Source organism: Phialemonium atrogriseum, assembly GCF_030411735.1.
Source record: "Phialemonium atrogriseum strain 8032-3 unplaced genomic scaffold QBC33scaffold_1, whole genome shotgun sequence".
In the NCBI taxonomy this organism is placed as follows: domain Eukaryota; kingdom Fungi; phylum Ascomycota; class Sordariomycetes; order Cephalothecales; family Cephalothecaceae; genus Phialemonium; species Phialemonium atrogriseum.
In genome coordinates, this window is record NW_026848138.1 from 632,435 (window position 1) to 648,324 (window position 15,890).

General features: G+C 57.2%; 6 protein-coding genes across 6 annotated transcripts; 1 reads left to right on the forward strand and 5 right to left on the reverse strand.

The window, feature by feature from the left end:
• Positions 1–74: 74 nt before the first annotated feature.
• On the reverse strand, positions 75–1,672 carry QBC33DRAFT_5148 (uncharacterized protein). The gene is made up of 4 exons (XM_060426060.1): positions 1,545–1,672; positions 1,178–1,460; positions 921–1,124; positions 75–862 (listed from the first exon to the last, which is right to left on the reverse strand). Exons 2-4 carry the CDS (start codon positions 1,256–1,258, stop codon positions 272–274), a joined length of 876 nt encoding a protein of 291 aa, XP_060288522.1. The 5' UTR covers positions 1,259–1,460; positions 1,545–1,672; the 3' UTR covers positions 75–271.
• QBC33DRAFT_4981 (uncharacterized protein) lies at positions 1,557–5,316 on the reverse strand. The gene has a single exon (XM_060425611.1). The coding sequence runs from the start codon at positions 4,863–4,865 to the stop codon at positions 2,004–2,006; it is 2,862 nt and encodes a 953-aa protein (XP_060288523.1). The 5' UTR covers positions 4,866–5,316; the 3' UTR covers positions 1,557–2,003.
• A 729-nt stretch (positions 5,317–6,045) lies between these two features.
• Positions 6,046–7,233, reverse strand: QBC33DRAFT_443009 (uncharacterized protein; the record flags this gene model as incomplete). The annotated part of the gene is made up of 2 exons (XM_060424208.1): positions 6,046–6,608; positions 6,693–7,233. The coding sequence occupies 2 exons, from the start codon at positions 7,231–7,233 to the stop codon at positions 6,046–6,048; spliced, it is 1,104 nt and encodes a 367-aa protein (XP_060288524.1).
• Positions 7,234–7,911: 678 nt separating this feature from the next.
• Positions 7,912–8,779, forward strand: QBC33DRAFT_4986 (uncharacterized protein). Its single transcript, XM_060425624.1, has 2 exons — positions 7,912–8,009; positions 8,068–8,779. Exons 1-2 carry the CDS (start codon positions 7,946–7,948, stop codon positions 8,448–8,450), a joined length of 447 nt encoding a protein of 148 aa, XP_060288525.1. The 5' UTR covers positions 7,912–7,945; the 3' UTR covers positions 8,451–8,779.
• A 48-nt stretch (positions 8,780–8,827) lies between these two features.
• QBC33DRAFT_4997 (tyrosine phosphatase family-domain-containing protein) lies at positions 8,828–10,570 on the reverse strand. The gene is made up of 3 exons (XM_060425652.1): positions 9,602–10,570; positions 9,358–9,547; positions 8,828–9,304 (listed from the first exon to the last, which is right to left on the reverse strand). The coding sequence occupies exons 1-3, from the start codon at positions 10,087–10,089 to the stop codon at positions 9,020–9,022; spliced, it is 963 nt and encodes a 320-aa protein (XP_060288526.1). The 5' UTR covers positions 10,090–10,570; the 3' UTR covers positions 8,828–9,019.
• A 1,153-nt stretch (positions 10,571–11,723) lies between these two features.
• QBC33DRAFT_5116 (DENN domain-containing protein) lies at positions 11,724–14,968 on the reverse strand. The gene is made up of 5 exons (XM_060425850.1): positions 14,470–14,968; positions 13,389–14,408; positions 13,096–13,332; positions 12,578–13,037; positions 11,724–12,509 (listed from the first exon to the last, which is right to left on the reverse strand). Exons 1-5 carry the CDS (start codon positions 14,857–14,859, stop codon positions 11,893–11,895), a joined length of 2,724 nt encoding a protein of 907 aa, XP_060288527.1. The 5' UTR covers positions 14,860–14,968; the 3' UTR covers positions 11,724–11,892.
• Between the last annotated feature and the right edge of the window lie 922 nt (positions 14,969–15,890).

Genomic DNA, 15,890 nt, shown 5'->3' on the forward strand with positions numbered 1-15,890 from the left:
ATATATATACCTATCTCCTGTGTATAGACAGACAATCGGGGGCCCATGTAGCAGCAGAAAGGCAGGCTAGGCACTCCCCAACCTGGCGCAAACTCAGCGCTCCCAAGGAACTGTCTTCGAATCACGGCGGGCAACGCCGTAATGGGAAGCACTCGCTGACACACATCCATCTCTCCAGCATCTTCACGGCCCGGCCCCGACCCAGAAGACACTCACCAACCAGGTCCGCTCCAGCAGTCCCCCGAAGAGAACACGGAAAGACAATCCAGACTCACAGCACGCCGGGAATCACAGCCCACTTTCCGCGAATCTTCTCCTTCCCAAACTTCTCCTCGTACCACCTCTTCCCCTTGACCGCCCTCGGCAGCATCGACGCGATCTCGTTGACGACAAACATCATGGCAGGCTGGCACGACACGCCGCACGCGATCCAGAACCCCATCCACTCGATCCACTCGGCAAAGTAATGCGGGTAAAGCAAGATCTTGAACAGCCCCGCCGTTGGAATCCGGTAATGCTTCTCGACACCACCTCCCCGGCCGCCGCCCTCCCGCGCCACCCTCTCCAGCCGGGCGATCTCGCGGCGGCGGATCTCGCGCAGCTCGTCGTCGTGGTAGTAGTTGGCGGCGAGGCCGGCGTAGAAGAGCCCCGCGCCGAGCGCGAACTGCGCCGTCGGGAAGGGCGCCAGCTGGGCGCGCCACGCCGCCTCGGTCGTCGGCCCGTAGGCCGCCAGCCAGCCGCCGAGGCACGTCGCGTTGGTCAGCTGGAAGCACAGCGCCGACGCCCAGACGACGCCGTGGACGGGCGACATGGAGGGCTGCATCAGCGGGAAGAGGACCGCTCGGTAGGAGTAGTGGATCACCTGGCACGGACGGGTTAGTGTGAGGATTTTCGGTTGGGTTGTTACGGGGGGGACTCACGAATAGGCCGGCTAGGACCTTGTTTTGCCACGGCAGGTCGGTGATGCCGTGCTGTTGCGGGAGTGTGTTCATGATGTAGAGCAGGAGCAGGAAGCCTGGGCTTTCCATCGTTACCCAGGCTATCCGGCCTGGGATGTTGAATCGGCTGTTGACCGAGGTCTTGCCCATGCCGTACCAGGAGATGAGCCATTGCAGAGAGGCAGCCTGCTTACGAACTTAGTCATGTGAGAGTGATGGAGCAATGCCGTCGGTCTCACCAGAGGGAAGAATTTCCAGATGAATAGAATGGATTCGTAGTGCTCCTTTGTCGGAGGAGCCCAGTCCTGTATGAGTGCCATCTTGCTAGGCTCTGTTGTTGAACTTGCACGACTCAATATTCCTGTAATGACGACGAGGGCGCAGGATTTGGGAATTCCTCCTTTCTTCTTGCTACCCTACCAGACGACACTTGGGTAATCTGCCTGCGATCCTTCTTCTCTTACCTAGTTAAATACGCGCGGGTCTGCAAGTCTGGTCGAGGACTCTGATCTGGACCTTCCGCTTTGAGGGGATCAGCGGATGTGCAGATAAACCAAGAACCGGCCCGAAGACGCGATGCTGCTTTAGAGTGTGATGTCAACGAACCACAGAAGTATAAATAAGCCCTGGGAATCTAATTGGGAGAAGCTGTCAACTGGGGATCTCCGCCTTGCTACAAGGGTCCATCCGCTCGCCTGGTTCGCTAATTTCGTACTGTACAACCATCTCCCCAGTGCATCAGATGACGACGGGATTAAACCAATGTCGCTAAAGCATGATTGAACTCATGCTCTCTCTCATCTGGATATCGTGATAATGATACAAAAGGAGCATGTCTAATTAGGTTGGAGGGCCAACCAAAAGGGGACGTTGATTCCCTTGAAAAACGCAGGCGGTCGAAAGGAACCTAGTAACGCCCACCGCCAATCATAGCACATTTATTCATCCCTCAGTTTCTGCCTAGGTATGGCAAAGTCCACACCTAGGGGATCCTGCATGGCCCCAATTTTGTCGTGACGACCTGTCACCCCGTCTGTCTTAATCTATGAGCTGGGCCTCCAATCCTCACATGACGACACAATCCCTATCCCTCCCCGAGCTCGACCCAGCCCCCGCCGCCGACGACACAGGCACGCCCTGTCTATACCGACCCGGCACGCCGCCAGGACCAGGCGACCGGCCCGCGCGTCCGACCAGCGGCGACGGAGAGACCCGGGTCCCCGACCCGGATCCCTGACCCGTGCTCCCGGGGTGGGCCGGGTGGCCCGCGGGCGGCACATACGGCGTCTGCTTGGCGGCCTGCTCGTAGCTGGGCGGCGCGTCGTCGAGCCCCTCGTCCGCCGGCCGCCTCACCGCCTGGGCGCCGCGCGGCGGGGGTATGAGCGAGCGGACGTTCTGCTGCGGCGCCGCGACGCCGCCCCGGCCCCTCGACGCTGCCCCGCCCCGAAGCTGCGCGCCGTTGCTCGTGACGGGGCTTACCGGGCCACCGACGCTGCTCGAGCTCCGGCGGTTGGGAGCTGATGGGGCTGCGAGAGCTCCACGGGCGCTGGCACCTTGGCTGCCTCCTCGTCTGTTCCCCGAGCCGGCTGCGGGCTGCTGGCCTTGCTGTTCAATGAACTGTTCTGACAGCCTACTTTCCCGTTGACGGCGGGCCTGCTCCGAACGGTGCCGCTCGTCCTCTTCCTCCTGCAGTTGCAACGCGAGAGCGAGATCTCGGTCTTCCTGTTCGTGCTTCGGGGACACGGGCGGCTCGTCATTTCCGCCTGTACTCTGCTGTTGGTCTCGGCCTTGGCGGCCCTGAACTGCTGTCCAGCCATCATTTCTGGCGTTGGAAGTGGCGAAGTTGCCGGAAGCTGGCCGTTCCTGCTGGTGATGGCCGGCGCCGCCAACCAGGCGGAAATCACCCGAGAAGAACTCGGCGTGCTCGCCATTGACGTCAACTAGTGACTCCCACACTATCTCGGGGTGCTCTGCATAACCTGCGTCCGTAACGAGAGTAAGCAATTCAAGCGTCTGGGGGTGGCGGTAGAGAGTCGAGAAGTGGTCGTTCCTAAACAGGATCGCCACAGACCCGGGATTCATCGCTTTCCGAATCACGTCCAACCCCCAAGGCGTGAGTTGAGTAGCAAACATGTCGAGGAAGGACTTGATGGTGAAGATATCTTGATATATCTCCTGCTCTTCTTCCGTGAGGCCCTCGTGCGAGTTGTTGCTCAGCTTCTCTTCTAGTTCCTCCTCCCTGAATAACAGGTTTTGGGCGTCTTCGTACGAGACCGCTCGCCTTTCAAGTGCCCCATATTCAGCATCAGCCTTCGGGGGTAGCCAGCCGTGGATCAAGGGGACCGAAAAAGTAGAATATAGCCTCATCTCCTTTGTATCCTCGAAGGAACCCGGAATCATGTCTCCTCGTTCGGTCGGGTGAAGGTGCGTCAAGGACGTGCGCTTGAACGCCTTGATCACCTCCGGGGTCGGGATGAAGCGTGGATTTACATTCATCCCCGTATGCAGCCCCTGAAGGAAGGCGTAGAGCTCAGTCACGTCGGGGAGCGAGACTTCTGGATTGTTCCGCCTCGGAGACATGAGTTCGTCAAAGACCGCGTCCAGGAGCAGGCCCAGGCTGACTTGTTCCCGCGATCGCAGCGTCTCAACCAATGCCGTGTTAGTCCCCGCGGGTGTCGTGAGGGTCAGCGCATTAACCAGAGCGACAAGAGGACAGGGGCCGTTGGCATTTTGAACGAGGATGGGTGAGTTCCGCGGGTTATTCGCAGCGTTCACGTCGTACCAGGTGATTTTCTTGATCTGATAAGTTTCGGTCATTCCAGCCGGAGCTGGTCGTGGTGGCGGGGCCGGAGGTTGTTCCGCCGACGGGCCAGGAGGGACACTTGGTGGCTGCTCCGGAGTCTCTTGTTGTGCCGGCAATGTCGCTGTCGAGGTCCCATCTTCGACACCTTCAGGCCTCTCCGGTATGCTTTGCTTTGGAGGATGCGCCGGCGGAGGTGCATCAACGTCTATTAGGTTCCAGTCATCGATTAGTCCGGTCGACCCTCCACCGAGTACTGACGGAGCCTTCGCGCCAGTCTTCGGCTTGTCCAGGCTCCCAAGATCGTCCCAAGCATGAGAGTCTCCGAGACCCTCGTCATGATGCGGGAGAGACAGTGGCGAAGGTTCTGGCTTCGGTCTTTCCTCATCCCAAGCGGCAGAATCTGCATCAGACGGCAGCGATATTAGCGCGGGTGACGCCGGCGGTGGACCTGTAGAGGGTTGGCGCGAGGGTTCGCCCAAGTCCCAAGTATACTCTGGCAGCTCTGGTTCAGGGGCAGTTGGCATCGCCGGAGGTGCCGAGTCCAACCTCTTCTCATCTAAGGCAGGTTGCCAGGGGTTGTTGGTACTTGTCTCGTTCAAGCTCAGCTCGGAGAATGGCAATGTCGGGGGAGCGAGCGCAGCCGCGGGACCGGCCGGGGGCGCGCTGTTCGGCAGCGTTGGTGGTAGGTTGCTGGACTCCTGAGTAGCTCCGTCTGGGAGCTTTCTCTTGAACGGGTTTGTTTCAGAGAGGGGAGCCACACCACCACCGGGCCGCAAAATGGCGGGCACCGCGTTCGAGTCTGTCTTCCCATGTTTGCTGTGCTCAGAGGCGGTGGTGGGGTTGCTCGGCTCGCCCCATACGTTGGGCTCGGTATCCAAGTTCGAGAAGTTGGAATAGTTGGCCGGGAGGCCCGGGCGTAGTGAGTTCGGTATATCCTCCGCCGTGGTGGCCCCTCTCTGTGACTGCTCCTTGTTCCTCGGTGTTTCGTCCCCCCATATCTGATCACCACTTGCCTCGGATTCGGTCGCCGACCAGAGCTCTTGCCTCATATCTTGCATTCGAAGCTGCGGGCCAACGGCTGGGTCCACGGCAGCATCATCGGGCAATGGCTTGCGGGTGACCATGACCGAGAGATGTGCCACACTGCGGTGGTGCGGGGAATATTGCCCGGGATTATTGCCTCGTGTTGTATTGACAGTGATGCCGAAGTTGTATCTCAAAGCAGGGCTTTTGGAGGGGGAAATATCACGGCGAGAGAGAGGTGAGAGGTCTTCCAGGCAGTCAAGAGGTGCCAAGACTGCATACAGGTACGCATACAGCTATAGGAGGTGAGGCTGGAAGCGTCGTGGGCGGTTGCGTCATCAGTAATGATTGACCAGGCGCTAAATCACAAACAGTAGCGAGTAGGGTGAAGGGTAGGTGACACTGCGAGTGGAAATAATTTGGCTGCAAGCTCAGAATTCGAATCTCTCTGCCCCACCAGGAACTCAGAAGGGTGAGCACACTGTGGCAGGATCATGAGCTGTTGCTCAACTATGTAGGACAAGGAGCGGTTGTTGTCGATGTTGGGATGTTGACAGAGAAGTGGCGGTGCACAATGTCAGCAGACTGGCCACTAATCCTTCAAAAGGCCCCCATTCAAGGCTTCCATATTTCACAACCGCTACGCCACAGCACACCTCGAGCAACAACAATCAAGTCCCTCATAAGGATTTGCCCCTAGCTTGCGTGTCTTCGAGCCGTCGCACACCGCAGAGCCCCAGCCACGCGGAAGGAATAATGACAATGACGCAGGGCGGATACAAGTCCGGCTTCTTTTGCTCTCCACTTTCTCCCCATGTTTTATCCCATTGTCTTGCATGATGATGAAAGAGGCTCAACCCGGAATGATGGGACATACAGGTACTGTACCATGTAGTACCGGAACGTTGTTATTCAGCCGATTCAAGATTTTAAACGCATATATTTAGAACTACCGCAAATGGCGGCTGTGTGATATTGATCTTTACCAAATATGGTCAGTAGAGCATATATGGACTTGACGAGGCCACGTAGATGCCCAGTCAAAACCTACAAGGTAGGTTAGGTAGGTAGGTAGCCAGAATATGTAGTGAGAACACGGTCGAACCCGAAATACTAAAACCCACGGGACTGGATGCTATGTGTTATGGCCGACCCCCGGCCTTCCAAACGCCGGTCTCCAACAATGTCTCGCCTCGAGTGTGGGAAATAATTAGGACAAAACACTGATGCTGCTTCCTCTCCGTGGCCCCTCTTCCCCCCCGAGTCCCCAGCCAGGCCTCTCTACACCTTCCCGAGCTCCATTAACCTCTTGCAGTTTGGCATCTTCATGTTCTCGGCGATCTCCATCTTCTCGGGATCCTCGAAGAACCAGCCCTGGGCGGCCTCCCGTAGCCTGTGCTGGCGCGTGATCTCGTGCTCGCACTCCGTCTTGAGCTGCCGCACCAGCGTCACCTCGGCCGTCCTGTCCAGCTGGCTCAGCTTGTAGTTGCTGTACTGCGCGATGTCGGCCGGGTTCACGTAGTACTTGACGTTCAGGTTCGGTATGGTGCGCTCCGCCGTGTACACGGGCGGCTGCGGCTGGTCGAACACCATGCTGGGCGCGGCCGGTTGCGAGCCGCCCGAGAATAATGAGTTGAGGAGCGGGAAGAGGAAGAGGAGGATGATGGGAAGGAGGCCCATGATGGTGCTTGTGAGGCTGGTATCCTGCGCCTGTTCGGGGTCCCGGGGTCGCCTCCTCGGCCTACCTCCGCCGAACTGATGTACCCGGACGCCAGGCCCGCCGCCAAAGTTGAAAACGAACTGTGGCCCCGTGTCAAAGCCTTTGTGTCCCTCAGTTGTTAGCCCTCCATAAACCACTATCGTCCCGTAGGTAAAGGGGGGATAACGGGGACAAAAGAGACGAATATCAGGAGATCGCCATCACGTACCTCCAAACGGACCTCCAAAGCCACCACCGCCAAAGAACCTCGCAAACATCTCCTCCGGGCTGATCTCCTCCTCCCACATGTTGCCGCCGCCGCCACCACCGCCGCCCCCGCCGGCGGCCGCCCTATTCGCGAAGCCGGAAAACGGATTCTGCGCCTGGGCGCTGGAGAAGCGGCTGTCGGGGTCGGTGCCGAAGCGGTCGAACTGGTCCCTCTTGTCCTTGTCGCCGAGCACGCTGAAGGCGCGCGAGACCATCTTGAAGGCCTCGTCAGCGTGCTCGTGGCCGTTCTTGTCCGGGTGCGTCAGCAGCGACTGCTTGCGGTAGGCCTTCTTGATGTCCGCCTCGGTGCACGACGACTTGCGCGCCTCCTCCAGCCCCAGTATGTCGTAGAAGGCCGTCGCCTTGCACCGCCGGATCCGCATCACCGCCGCCTTCTGCTCCACCGTGTACTTGCGCTCCTGGTTGCCCTGGTTGTGCTCCCGGTGCCGCGGCCCTGCCCCGCCGCCCGCGGCGTCCGCCCCCGAGCTGGTCGCTGTGGGCATCGCGCCCGGTTATCGAGGCCTGGTTAGACCTTTGTGTGGTCGTTTTTGTTTGTATCGCTGCGCAGCCGGCGAGTCGGAAGCTGGCACGAGCACGTCAGCGTCGAGTTGGCAGGGTCAACGGTCGGTCGGTCGGCTTCGAAAGTAGGACGTTGCCCTGATAGCAACTGCCAGGGTACACTGAATACCCCTGGGGACGTATATGCCTTCTTAATGATGCATATGGTGTGAATTTGGGCTCGTTCCTCGGCAGAAAGTGATGCTTGCGATTGATTTCGCGACACAGGGGATGCAAGCGTGGCTTTTTCAATTGGCTTCGTCGCAGTTAGGTAGGTACCGAGGGCGATATTCACTAGGACAGAACAAAAAGCCTTGGCGTGACAGCGCTAATGTTGCTGGATCCAGGACTCGCACAAGGACAAAAGAACGGCAAGGTCGGTTTCCCAGTCAATACTACTGAGACAAGCAGGTCCGGGTCGGTTCCTTGTACCGTAAACACTTCAAAAAAGCGGAACAGTGGTTGCAGTATTACCACATGGGCCGGACATAAAACTGGCTGCGGGGCTTAGTCATCACAGCATCTCCAACGTCATGGTCTCGGTCCCGGTACAAACCTCAAAATCTCGAATAGAAGTGGGATGACGATCCATACGATCCCCAAGTTGAGCTGCAGCTGCTGTCCATAAAACTAGGTGCACAGCATTGCACGGTCGCAATGTCGTCCGAAGACTCCTCCACGGCCTCCAAATCAATAATATCCCGTCTCAATGGCTGGGGCAGTACGTATCCTTACCCCCCACGGACAAGACGCAAGCAAAATCTGACCTGCCTCCACAGCATCCTCCTTCCCGTCAATGGGCCTCGCAACCCTCGTGACGGCGCTGCACTACCGGCCCTTCCAGGCCCTGCCCATGCTCTTCGCTCCGCTGCTGCTCTTCAGCAGCTACCTCAACATAGCGGGCTTCGCCATCGACAGCGCCGGCATGACCGCCGCCTGGAGCGGCCTGTACGTCCTCCTCGCCGCCCGACGCGGCGGCCGCGGGATCAGCCCGGCCGCCCTGCGCCGCCGCTTCTCCGCCCGCGGCGCCGTCCGAGCCGCCGCCATGGGCCTCGGCACCGTCAACTGCGTCGCCGGCGGTTGGGTCTACGCCACCGGCGATCGGAAGGCCGAGGATGAGGAGCGTCGGGAGAGGAACCGGTGGGGGGTCTATAGGGACTGATTGATTTGGGGTTTGCCTCGGGGGGGCGGTTGGGGGGGCGGTTTGGGGGCGGATGGGTTGGTTGCTTTCCGCGGTATGGCGTTCCAAGGCACGGCCAATCCTCCCTCTCCCATTCGGAAGGGGCATCAAACAATCAATGTTGGGCTGTGCGTGATCTATTTAGTTGTACAAGACTGTTACATATAGCGCTATTACACATCCCATCGAGGAGACGCCTTGCGGCGACGATCCCAAAATGGTATCTCTAGTTGTAAGAATAGTTTCAGTCGGTAGAAGACATGCCGAGAATTTAATAGCCTTGCAAACGCAGTCGGTCCCCCTGCGCAAAGAACTCCGAGAGGCCCTCAGCACTTGATGGTCCCCTCCTTTTTCTACCCCAAACGATGCCGGTTAGAGACGTAGCTCCTGTTGTTTCGGTATCATCGTTGCGCCCACCCAACCATCACCTCAGACAGTAAAGGGGAGTTTCGCCCCGACACTCAACTCCCAGCCCTCTTCCAATGTCAGATTGTAATTGCACGCTGCTCCGTCATGGTAGCCCATGGTCGTCAAGACAGGGCAGACGGTTATCATGTGCTTGGGGTGTGTGACACTATCCTCGTCCCTGAGAACAGCCAGACCACGAGTACAAAGGTGGTGAATAAGGAGACGCGGACAAAACTCCTGGCCCGAAGCTGCCAGCTTGGTTCTTTGACGAACAAATTCGATATTGTCGAGAGATCGAAGGTGGTGATGTACTTGATGTCGCATTCTCGAACTTTCGGTTCGGCATAGGACTTGTACTCGTCAACAATCATCGACAGCTCCCATCCGGTAAGTTTCCGGACTACAGCTACGATACAGCCAGTTCGATGCTACAGCCAGTATTAGCCTTGGACAGTATCCCTTTCGGCAATGAGTAACGAACCTTGCCATGGTTGCAGTGGATGAGCAATGGGTGGTTCTGTCGGTCAAGGACAAGGCGCAGGATAGACTTCATGGTCTTGATGGGGATCTCCTCTTTCTTAGTCCCCTTCATATCGAAGACATGGTGCTTGATGCCATTGGCGGTGATGAACGACTTGTATCCGGGAGGGAAGTCTTTCTGGACAAGTGTGCTGGCAGGACTCTGTTAGCGTGGGCCTTAGCAGCAGGAACAGACGTGGGCTTACATGATTGTCTTCAGCCCCAGATCCTGGAGGAAGCCATAGGCCTGGGGTTGCGGGTAGCTGCTTCTGTAGACACCGGGCACAACAATCCCGAAATTCGGCGGATAAGGCCTTGTCGATAGTCCCTCTGGCTCTGCGTCATCAGAGTCTCCAGCAAGCTTGGGGGCCTTGCTGGCGACTATCTGGTCCCCACCATCTCCGATGTCCAAGTCGATCCCAGCAGTTCCCGTCTCGGTACGATCCGCGGTCAAGGTCGAGATGTCCACATCTGTCTGGCTTGTCGAGCTTGATTTTGAGCTTGATTTTGAGCTTGGCCCCTCCACTTCTTCCAGTCTGACTTCGTCAAACCTCAATGTTGATTTCCTCGCATGAGGCTCGTAGAGTTCCTTTTCCATTCCGTCTTCAACAAACGTCCTGGCACTCCTTTTAGACACCACCTTGCTAGCCACCGCCATATCCAAGAAAAATGCAAGGGTGTCTGCTGCCTTCATGGAGGCAAATACCCCCGGGGAGTTCGGGCGGTTCGGGGATTCGGCCTGTTGGAGTAGACGGTGTCTGGGCCCGAAGATGTACGGAATGGTTGTATTAAAACACAGGCCGGAGAGGAAGACGCGGAGATCGAGAGTATAGGGGGTTGTATCCGAGGCTCGAGGGGGGTGGGTTGAGAGGAGAGCAGGGCAAATCGAAGCCAGATGGTAGAGCCGAAGGCTCCGATTCCAGCAACACCTCCTATCAATGAGGACAGGAAGGGTATTTAGAGGCAAGGCGGAGTTTAGCCATCTTGTCGGTGGTCCCGGAAGGGTTTGTTGAGAAAGGAAGTTTCCTTGAGCAGCCAAGATAAGAGCCAAGCACGATGGCTGGCCCCGTCGTGGAGAAACTGGTCGTGGTTCGAGACGTGTCGAGGCGGGAAATTTAGATGTTCGAGGCCGAGGCGGCCTTTTACTAGCTTTGTTGGCGTGGTTGGTCCCCAATCGCGGGTACACTGGCCTGATCGGCGGGGATAAGGGCAGGGTTGATACTTGCAGAGTAACAATTACGTAGCCCGAGGCACGCAGGAAACACAAACCTACCGGTTCCAGAGTTTGTGAATTCCAAGTTTGGCTAGGGGTGGGGTGCGCAGGACAGCTCGGTATTGGCCGCCACCGATAAACGAACTAAGAGGGTGAAGTGGTAACAAATCCAGCAGACCAGTCCTTCCAGAAAGCACCGAGTATGGGGTGATTCCCTAGTTGCTATGACCCAGTTCCACCTTGGCTTGGTATTATCACTAGACATACCGAATCAGAGCTAGGCAGGTAGATACTCGGACAGTACCTACCCACCTACTTACAACTGTATCCCTAGGTTGTGAGTCAGCAGTAGGTTTCGTGGCGAAACAGACGGGATCGGCAATGTTGCTGTCCGCCGATGCGGCGGGGCGGGAAAGGGAGACCCCCTATAATTACCATGCTGTCTAGTGTAATAGCCTTCCCTCCGGGGGCTTTCCGATTCGAATGGAGATCCCAAGTCGGATATATCCAGCCATATCTCTTCTCTCGGTATCAAATACAGTATCGCTTACGTTGCTGTACCCAGGGGAAGCTCGCCAGGTCATGGTCATTTGTCCCAGCCTGCCATGTGGCACGTGAAGCAAGCCAAATGACAGCCGGCACAAGGGTTCGCTGGTTAGCCTGTTGCCCAGCACGGATGAATCGCCTGCCTCTAGGGAAGAAGTGACGTTTTGTGAAATATGGAGCCAGCATCCTGCCAAGTGGAAGATGAACACAGTCACACAAACAGAGCTATCAGCAGGATTGCATTTGCAAATTTTGATTATGTTATGCTCAAGGCTAGAGAGCGACGGAGAACCATCAGGCAAAAGCTCGCCACCCAACCAAAGCCGCTGTTGAAAGTGTGGAGTACGAAAAAGGTAAAAGTATGAAGATACACAAGAACGGGCGCAAGGGGCGCGAGCCATCAGCTCCGCGGTTCTTTTCCATCAGAGTTGCTAACGTTCCCTAAGACTTCTCCACTCCGACCAAAGGTCCCATGGCAAGTGAGAAGGAATAGGGGAGCAGAAAAAACAAAACGAAATCTGTAAAGCTTGTCGGGGAGTCTAAATCTCCGCCGTTGGATCAAGGCAGAAGGAACTTAAATCGGGACAGGTAACAAAAAGAGATCTCTTAAAACGCCAGTAAACGGTCCAAATCTTCGACCAGATATCAGAGTAACGCAAAAATAAAAATAAAAAAATAAAAATAAAAACGAGAAAAGGATGGATGGTTCGATCAAAACGTCATCCAGCAAGGACATCCCTAACGGGTGCTGCCGAGAGCGCTGATGCGCGCACCCGAAGGCCGGTGGATCAGGCTCTCGGCGTGCTTGCCCACGATGCTCGGTTCCTGGGGGATGGGGTTGTTCTCGCCCTCGCTTCGCTCGCCGGGAAGGTCATCCTCGTCGTCCTCGACGATTTTTGTCGGGATGTCATGTCCGATGACGTACTGCTGAGAACTGCGCTCAGGGGTCGTTGCCGTGCTGGCGATCGACATGCTGGTGCTGCTCCGGTTGGGGATGAGATCCGGCGTAGGTGGGATGCTTGATGCACGTCCGCTTCCGGGGTGTAGCAGGCTGTCGTCCCCAATCTCAGAAGTAGCGGCTGAGTGGCCGTCGTCACTTGGCGCCACGGAGAGATTACTCCCCCTGCGCGCAGACGGGCTGTTGGCCCGACTAAGCGAACGGTGCTCCATATCGCTGTCCTGGGCGAGCTGGAGGCTCTCAACCGCTGCCTGGCACTGCTCGGCAATGTTGCGGATGATGTGTGCGATCGCGTCGGTCTTGTCCTTGAGGTGACGGTCTGCGACATCCTTGAAGCTCGCCGACGAGAGGCGCTTGGTTGCGAGCTCGAGATTCTTGAGGAATCGGCTCTCCTCTTCTGTTGCGAATTAGTCTGCCTGTGCCTCTGCTGTAATATACGAAGCATCCATATAAGAAACAACTTACGTTCGGGGGTGCCGCCCACGAGTTCATTCTCGGCAGGGAAGCCAGCCTCGATCTCGGCGATCAGCTCATCGGGAGTGGTGAGCGTCTTCACCAGGTGCTCCATGTGGTGGCTCTGGCCGCTGATCAGGCTACGCAGATGGAGAACGACGCGGCGAGCCTCATCACGCTGCCTGACAATGGTGACGTTGGTGTGCTGCAGCGACGCGAGCTCCTTCTTGTTCCTCTTCCGCTCGCGCTCAAGCTCCTCAGCAATCTCCTGCTGAAGCACAAGAGCCTCGAGCGCATCATCACGCTGCTTCTCAGTGCCGGCAAGACGGACCGACATGCGCGCAGCATCGTCCTTCTGTTGATCAAGCATACCAGCAAGGCGGCGGTTCTCACGCTTGTGGTTCTCAATCTTGACCTTGAGGTCCTGGGTCTCCTTGGTAAGTTGCTCTGCGAAGGCCTGGAACTTGAGAAACTGTGACATTCGCGTTAGTACGGCCATGCCACTGTTTGGATTGAATGTAGGAGCATACCTGCTGCTTCCAGCTCTCCAATTCCTCAACCAAGTAGTTGTTCCGCTTGGTCACCTTGCCTAGTTCGGTGTCCATGCGGCCCTTCAGGTTGATGAAGTCCTGCCAGGCCTCCAGAGCATCCCGCGAGTACTGGTTTCTCTCCCGGACAATCTCATTCAAGTGTCGCATGGACACCTTGGTCATCAACGGCTTCTTGACGGAGCCACCGAAGACGGCTTTGATACCCGTGTTCCGACCCTGACAATGTTAGCAAATGGAATTAAAATCTGCGTCGCCGCGCGGTCGACTCTTACCATCTTCTCGCAGACGTGGTCCATAACGGCCATGACGGTATCTTGATTCCACCACTCGGGGTCTTGGATCGACTCCACTTCCCCCCGCATCACAATGATCTGGCCGGCGGGAACCAGCTTTCCGCCACCATACGCAGATCGCAGGTGTTGGGGCACACCAGACGGTGTCACGTCACCGTTAAGCGACTGAGTGAGGCGGGTGACAAACTTATTCCGTTGGCCGGGCGCGAGAGCGGTAGGAGGGTTTGACGTGAGAACGAAGTTACGGTCCAGGTCGACGACGAGGGCGTCGGTAGGGGCAGTGAAGAGGCTTCGGCACTCGGCCGTGATACCGAGGATATACGGGCCGGGCTCCTCAACAAGCTCCTTCGCGTGACGCGCGTGCACAACCGGGACGTAGAGCCCGCTCCACTCATAGACTCGCACACAGAACCGGACAGTCTCGGCAGCCATGGTGAGCATGGCCGGGTAGTGACTGACGAAGATGATTCTGCGAGTAGGCGAGATGGCGGCCTCAATCACACCCACAATGTTGGGGATGGAAAGACAACAGAAGAGGGGCCACATGGGGAAGTTCTGGAAGCCGGTGGGGGACGAAGGGAACTGATAGCAGAGCGCGTAATCCTTCATGTCAATTCGGACCAGATCATTCAGTCTCGGAGCCGGGAAGCTAAGGATGCGTGACACCTCCTCGGCGTGGAACAGGTTCGTGGCCTTGTTCCAGTGGATCCACATGCCTCGGAGATAATCGCCCAGGAGGTTGTAAAGCGGATACCGGGACAGGAAGGACAAGCAGTAGGGAATCCAGTACGTCTCATCCGGGCTGTCATAGAAGTCCGGCTCGGTTCGCTTCCTCAGGTCCCGAATCGTCTCGGCCCTCTTCTCGTCTGCTCGCGACCAGACTCGCAGGCAGATGCCGTACAGGGTATGCGAGGAATCCTGCTGCAGGACGAAGGCGTGATGAACACAGTGAGGCTGGCTTCGGCCGGTGCAGATCTCGACATCGTGTGGGAAGCACGCCTGTTCATGTTAGCCACCAAATACATAGGGGCTGTGATGGTATCAAATCGGGCCAACTCACTCTCATTGCCGCGTGCAACGACCGGGCAATCTCATTATCCTGTTCCAGACGCGGGCTGCTCCCAAGAATTTCGGGAAGCCAGAATTGGCCCACGGCCCCTTTCATGTGGCCGATCTTCCCCTGGGCCGGCGATGGCGCCTTGACCCATTGGGAAGGCTCCCGCCCAACACCGCACACCATGTACGCATGGGTGAGTGTCTTGGGCGTGCGCTGTTGCGGCTTGATGTTGAGCGTCGACGGGATGGGTTGGGTGATACGGGAGTGGAGAGACGAGGTACGGCTAGGGATGATCAAGTTGCTATCGACATGATCGCGAGTCCCAGGACGGCCATCCCGGTCGCTAGTTCGGGGCCTCTGGAAGGAAGAATGGGTATTCAAGGAGGGCGCCATCGTAACGTCGAATCTAATCCTCCTCCGGTTGACAATGCTCGTCGCGTAGTGGTTCCCGGGGATTCGGCGCGGTGGAATCCGTGTTCGGTATGCCTGTAAACGGCAAGACTTCGGGAGTCTGGGTGCTTGACAACGCGCGTGTGTCAAGGCTGTAAAGGTCACAAGACAGCTCCGAGTCGTTGAGCGGTTGAATGGTAAAACAGATCGCTCGGGAAGTCGATGGTGCGAGTAGCGGATCCAATGCTCTGTCTCTCAACGAAGAGAGCTGTTGACTGGTGGACGGCTTCAGCAAGATGGGAAGGCCAGCTACCAAACGAGAGGACGTCTCAGCCAAAGCTTCCTGTCCGCCAGAGCAAGAGCTGTGGTGTTGAGAACAAACAATACAGGCTTGCTGCTGTTGGAATCACCGCGGTGGGAGGTGTTCGGGGGGAAGAAACAAGACACACGATGGAAGGAACAAGGAAAGAGAATCTCAGGTGGGCAGCTTCAAGCAAAAAGGGGAAGAATGGTGCCGGAAGCTGGGAGCGACAAGGATTATCCAACTTCAACGTGGTGAAGGTCCAAGCACCCAGCCACTTTCACGAAAATGACTGGGATCGCTCTCCCGCAGTAGTGAAGGGATTCGCGGTCAAGCCGCAGCTAAGATTGGACAATTGGGGGGAAAGACTGGGCCCATGGGGGCTTCATTGAATCGAAGCAGTGAAGCACCAATGCAACGGGCAGCAAATAAGGGGGGCGTCCCCCCGATACAACAGGGGCCAAGGGGTTAGAAAAACGCCTCATTTAAGGGGGTGGGAGTACCATGTACCTGCAGGCAGTTGCTGGGATCTCCAATTACAGCAAAACTGGCGTGTCACAGGTACATATAAATCCATGAGAACGGGCCCCTGTTGTTTCCCGACTTTTAATTGTCTGGGCCCCACTACCATTGACCCCTGGTCCTAGCTCGACCATGCACTCCCACCCTTCCATTCCAACCACCGGTCTTCGAGGCTTGGACTTGGGAGAAGCGGGACCCGGCCCTCTTTTAA